This window comes from Scyliorhinus torazame, chromosome 1 (genome assembly GCF_047496885.1).
Source record: "Scyliorhinus torazame isolate Kashiwa2021f chromosome 1, sScyTor2.1, whole genome shotgun sequence".
In the NCBI taxonomy this organism is placed as follows: Eukaryota; Metazoa; Chordata; class Chondrichthyes; order Carcharhiniformes; family Scyliorhinidae; genus Scyliorhinus; species Scyliorhinus torazame.
Window position 1 is genome coordinate 400,688,188 of NC_092707.1, and position 6,000 is coordinate 400,694,187.

Genomic DNA, 6,000 nt, shown 5'->3' on the forward strand with positions numbered 1-6,000 from the left:
AGCTTCACCTGTCCCAGAAACACGATCAGCTTTTCATCTTGTAATGTGACGGCTTTGAAAGCTCTCCCCGGGGCTGCCTGCTGCTCCACATATATCTTATTCCAGTGGGGGCGTGGGGAAGGGGAGGGGGAGGGGTGGGGGGGAGGGGGAGGGGTGGGGGGGGGGAGAATTCTTTATTCCCGAGTTCAAGGGAGCCACAAGGCGTTGAGCAAAGAAAAACACAAATCAGAAAGTTTCTCAGAAGTACCGCCATTCCAAAAGGGGCATTTGTAAAAGAAAAAATGCACAGTAGATGGCAAAATCAGTTTTAAAAGGGTGATTTAAACAAAAGAAAAACACCTGAACTCTGATCTATTTCGATAGGGTTAAGTAGCAAAAAGTGGATGAGAACCCACCACCTATCACTCCTTTTCAAAAACATTTATTTTCCAGTCGAAGATTTTTTTAGTTAGGATTGTAGGGCAGACAAGTGGTGTGGAATTATTTAACCCCACGCACACCTCGTGCATAAACCACTGGTGTAACTCGGATTTGGGGGTTTCAAGTGAAATGAAATGAAAATCGCTTATTGTCACAAGTAGGCTTCAAATGAAGTTACTGTGAAAAGCCCCTAGTCGCCACATTCCGGCGCCTGGTCGGGGAGGCTGGTACGGGAATTGAACCGTGCTGCTGGCCTGCCTTGGTTTGCTTTCAAAGCCAGCGATTTAGCCCTGTGTGCTAAACCAGTGCAGCTAATTCATCAATATAATTAATCTCTAATTTAATGATGATCACGCCTCCTCCCTGCCACAGACACACACATACACCCCACCCAGCACCACCTTTCTGAATCTGCACAAGGCAAAAAGCTGCCCTACTCACCTTCTGGAGTCAGATGCAAGGTGAGCCATATCACCAGAATGTAGTGGATGAAGGAGTTCATCTCCACAAGTAGCCAGACAAAGACACCTAGCGTGTTGTTTCTGGGCACAGGGCGGGCACTGAGCCTTCTCCTTGTAGAAGGTTCCTTCAGGGTACCTTAACACATCTGCATCTTCTGAACGACTCCAGTAGGGGTTTTGCACGGCAGGCAATCTCACACAAACAGGAAACTCTCTCTTTCTCTCTCTCTCTCTCTCTCTCTTGCTTGCTTGCAGTCCCACCCTCTGTGCAGTAACCCTATCTGGAAATGTCTCTATCACCCTCCCACAGTGCTGCCGGGAGAGAGAGCTGGCTGCAAGCTGCCACATTGTCAGTCACCTGCCAGAGCCAGCCAGGTTAGACCTGGAGACAGAACTGCAGGGAGATTAGAAGGAAATTGAGCCGTTTGTATCTGGACTGGGTGGGGGGGGGGGGGGAGCTGACAGGAACGTTGCTAACGCCGCCAGTGATGTGCAACAAAAAGGGGAAACTGCGATTAACTTTTAATATCCTGCCCCGCTGCTCTTGGTGTTATTTGTGGACCATCTTGCTCCTTGATTTGTGGCCAGCAGTTCAGCACCTTCCCTCCGACAGCCGAGAAATCATTTTGTTGCCAGAGCTTTAAACCTCTTTTACTTAATTACCTCCCCCCCCCCGCGTATGTTTTTTTGTGTGTGTCAGACTCTGACCTTATTTATTGGTTTTTTAACAGAAAGATAGCCAAGAGGGAGGGGAGAGGAGAGGGGGAAAGGAAAGATAAAGAGATAGAGAAAGATAGAGAGTTGGAAGTAGACAAGAGATAGAGAGGGGACAAAGATAGATAGATAGACAAATAGATAGATATAGATAGACGGATAGATAGATAGACGGATAGATAGATAGACGGATGATGCCGAGGACATGGCTTCAAATCCCCTCTTTGCCGCCGGTGGAATTTGAAGTCAATTAATATAAAAAATCCTGAAATCATTAAGCCATCTGGTTCAGTATTGCCCTTCGGGGAAAGAAATCTGCTTTCCTTACCCGATACAGCACGGTAGTGCAATGGCTAGCACTGTTGCTTCACAGCGCCAGGGTCCCAGGTTTGATTCCCGGCTTGGGTCACGGTCTGTGCGGAGTCTGCACGTTCTCCCCGTGTCTGCGTGGGTTTCGTCCGGGTGCTCCGGTTTCCCCCAAAAGTCCCGAAAGACGTGCTTGTTAGGTGAATTGGACATTCTGAATTCTCCCTCTGTGTACCCAGAATGTGGCGACTGGGGGATTTTCACAGTCACTTCATTGCAGTGTTAATGTAAGCCTACCTGTGACAATAAAGATTATTCTAATAAAGATTATTATTATGATATGGCCTACATGTGGTTGACTCTTATCTGCCCCCTGAATTGACCCAGCAGAGGAAATTAGGGACAAAACAAATGCTACCCTTGTCTGTGATGCCCCGATCCATGGTAGAATTTTAAAAGGAGGGCCATTCAGCCCACACATGCCAGTTGTTTAGTATTAGTCCTGCAGTCGCTCTACCCCTGCCAGTTTCCTATTTTTAAGAGATCTAATTCCCTTTCTGAGTCACTAGAGACCACTGCCTGTGTGATGGGCAGGGCCCCGGTTCACAGGGACTAGGCTGCACCTCCAGCAACTGCCCCTCTTCCCCCCCCACTCACCTTCCCAATGATCCGGTGGTGGCCCCGGTCTGGCCTGGTTCAGGCTGTCTGGCTGGGTGGATGCTCGCGAGACGTGAGACCTCCTACCTAGAGGCCAAAGGCTGGAGCTAAGTACCTCATCCGGGGGAGGGGGGGGGAAAGAAACAAGAAATAAACTGGAATTCAAAGCAAAAGAAAAACAATAGGGAAAGATGGATGAGCGGAAGAGACGGTGGTGGCAAGATACTGAAGTAAAAGGAAGATTCAAGAATTGAGCAAAATCAAGATTTAAGAAAAAATTGGGATAAAACAAAGAATTGGATAACAGAAGGACCGATGAGTGCAGCTGTCTGAAGGGGTGTTTTTGATGTGTGAATCAGCATAGCAGGAGGAAAAAAATCTTTGTACAAGTGGCTAAGGGGTGAACAATAGTGGATAGAAATAGGTGTTAGAACCATAGAAGAGGTGATTTCAGAGTGCAAAGATAAGGAACAAATTAGCGACTATATGCTAAAACCCTGGTCCGAGGTGTTATCGAGGTAGCAGAACATCAAAAGGGGGACAAAACAGTATAACCACAGCAGGGTAACTGAGTACGACAGGGGAGGAGGACAAGAAGTACAGTTGGTAAGCAGCGGTGACCATAGTCACACCTAATTGGAGAAAGAAGCTCTCCCAAAAGAACGTTTGTGCTGAAAGCTGCCCTTTGGAAAAACAATTCAGAGGGAAGAACCTCTACGCTGAACCGAATTAAGGTTTTCCCAAACCGGAATATAACATGTGTGTGGTAACTATATGCTGGATTTTGTTCATAGAGTTATATAATATTGGATGTTGTTTGGGGAGGGGGTACGTCTCATGGTTCAGGAACATAGATAGCTGGGCTCGGGTTAACTTTATGAGATACTGCGTGTGTGTGTCACCATTATTGTAATTAAGTGTGCAGTTGTAGTGTATTATAGGACGCGATTTAAATAAATGGGGACAAAGTCCCAGAGCAAGCACGCTTAGCCGCGTGTTTCCCGTGCTCGCAGCGCTGAGAAACACAACGCTATTGAACGGCACTTGGGGTTAGATAGGGGGCCTCAGCGGGGAACGTGCGGCCTAGGCTGCACAGAACCCCGTTTTCTACACTGAGTTGCTCCACTTTGGAACTCTCATCTCTGGAGAGTGGCGGAGGCTGGATCATTGAATATTATGGGCTGGGTTAGATTGACTCCCCGTTAGTTAAGAATCTAAGGGTATCGGGGAGTCGGCACATTCGAACATACGAAAAAGGAGCTGGAGTAGGCCATTCAGGCCTCGAACCTGCTCCCCCATTGATCTGTTTGTGTTTGAAGTTGCACATTTCAATCTATCCCCGATAACCTTTGATTCCTTTGACTAACAAGAATCTTTCTACCTCCACCTTTAAAATAATGAATGACCCCACCCCCACTGTCTTCTGAGGCACAGGGTTCCAAAATTCTCTGAGAGAAAACAATTCTCCTCATCTCTGTTCTAGAAAGGGCAACCCCTAATTTTAAAACAGTGCCCCCTCGTTCTGGACTCAGAAGAGAAAACATCCTTCCCACGTCCACCTTGGCAATACTGTTCAGGATCGTATATACTTCAATCCAATCATCCCGCACTCTTCTAAACTCCAGTGGGAACAATCCCATCCTGGCTAAACCATTCTCAACAGGCAACCTACCCATTGAGATTGATAAGGTCTCACCAATGCCCTGTATTACTGAAGCATAACATCCTTACCTCCTTGTTTAATTCTTCTTATAATAAAGGATAGCATTTCATTAGCATTCTTGATTAAGTACTGTACCTACATACTGGCTTTTTGTGACTCATGCACTAGAACACCTCGATCCCTCTGCACCTGGGAATCCTGCAGTCGTTCTCTGTATAAATAATATTCTACTTTTTTCCGAAGGGAAACTTGAAACAACTACCCTCAACTGTGTTTGCAATTAGTCTAGTAGGAGGAGAGTTTTGAACTCCAGAGAATGATGTCCCCAACATTCTGTGATGATGCTAATAAAGCAAATGTTTATTGAGAAATAGAAGAAATAAAACAAGAAAGTAAAATACAAGTACACTTGGCTAAGACAATGGGCGGGTTTCTCCGTCCCGCTGAGCCGGATTTCTGGTGCAGCACGCCGCCTGGCATCACTATTCCGCTGGCTGATCAATGGGGTTTCCCATTGTAGGGCAGGCTCATGCCATCGGGAACCCCGGCAAAACGGAGCATCCCGACGGCAGAGAATTCAGCCCAATGTCTTTTCACATATTACCATTTTAAACAGTTCCTAACAATCATAACTTAACTACCTTCAGAGCTGACTCTTCCCAATCTGTTCAACAGCACCTTATCGATTTTAAGATCTATAAAATCCAGTAGTTGTTACCACACATGGCATTTACATCTCTTAGGGTCACTTCTGGTGTAAACCAGCAACTTGCTTTTCAATTAAGGCTTCCATCACACACACTGCTAGCTGGGAGTTAAGTAGCTATTCCTACTGTTGACTGAGATTCTCAAAACAGCGCCCTTGGAGAGGCTTCAGTATCCCCTTATCCCCTTTGATCCCTCCCTTATCTGACCTCATTTCTTTAGAACTACCCTCGGCCAGATTTAATTCCCTTTATCTCTCTCTTTTAGCTTTCAGAGTTGAAAGGAAAAGTGAACTCACTCTATCCACCTTCCCAAAGACACCTTTCCTCCATACCTTGCCTCTCTTCATTTGAATCCTTACATCCTTACGGGTGATGTCCCGGAGGACTGGAGAATAGCCAATGTTGTTCCTCTGTTTAAGAAGGGTAGCAAGGATAATCCAGGGAACTACAGGCCGGTGAGCCTTACTTCAGTGGTAGGGAAATTACTGGAGAGAATTCTTCGAGACAGGATCTACTCCCATGTGGAAGCAAATGGACGTATTAGTGAGAGGCAGCATGGTTTTGTGAAGGGGAGGTCGTGTCTCACTAACTTGATAGAGTTTTTCGAGGAGGTCACTAAGACGATTGATGCAGGTAGGGCAGTGGATGTTGTCTATATGGACTTCAGTAAGGCCTTTGACAAGGTCCCTCATGGTAGACTAGTACAAAAGGTGAAGTCACACGGGATCAGGGGTGAGCTGCCAAGGTGGATACAGAACTGGCTAGGTCATAGAAGGCAGAGAGTAGCAATGGAAGGATGCTTTTCTAATTGGAGGGCTGTGACCAGTGGTGTTCCACAGGGATCAGTGCTGGGACCTTTGCTGTTTGTAGTATATATAAATGATTTGGAGGAAAATGTAACTGGTCTGATTACTAAGTTTGCAGACGACACAAAGGTTGGTGGAATTGCGGATAGCGATGAGGACTGTCAGAGGATACAGCAGGATTTAGATTGTTTGGAAACTTGGGCGGAGAGATGGCAGATGGAGTTTAATCCGGACAAATGTGAGGTAATGCATTTTGGAAGGTCTAA

The 6,000-nt window shown here is 46.3% G+C and overlaps 1 protein-coding gene across 1 annotated transcript in view; it reads right to left on the bottom strand.

The window, feature by feature from the left end:
• Positions 1-1,225, bottom strand: part of LOC140427975 (endothelin-1) — a 90,316-nt gene extending 89,091 nt beyond the window's left edge. The window contains exon 1 of the mRNA XM_072513894.1: positions 862-1,225. Coding sequence (XP_072369995.1) covers positions 862-922 — 61 coding nt within the window. The 5' untranslated portion in view covers positions 923-1,225. The remainder of the gene's footprint in view (positions 1-861) is intronic.
• Between the last annotated feature and the right edge of the window lie 4,775 nt (positions 1,226-6,000).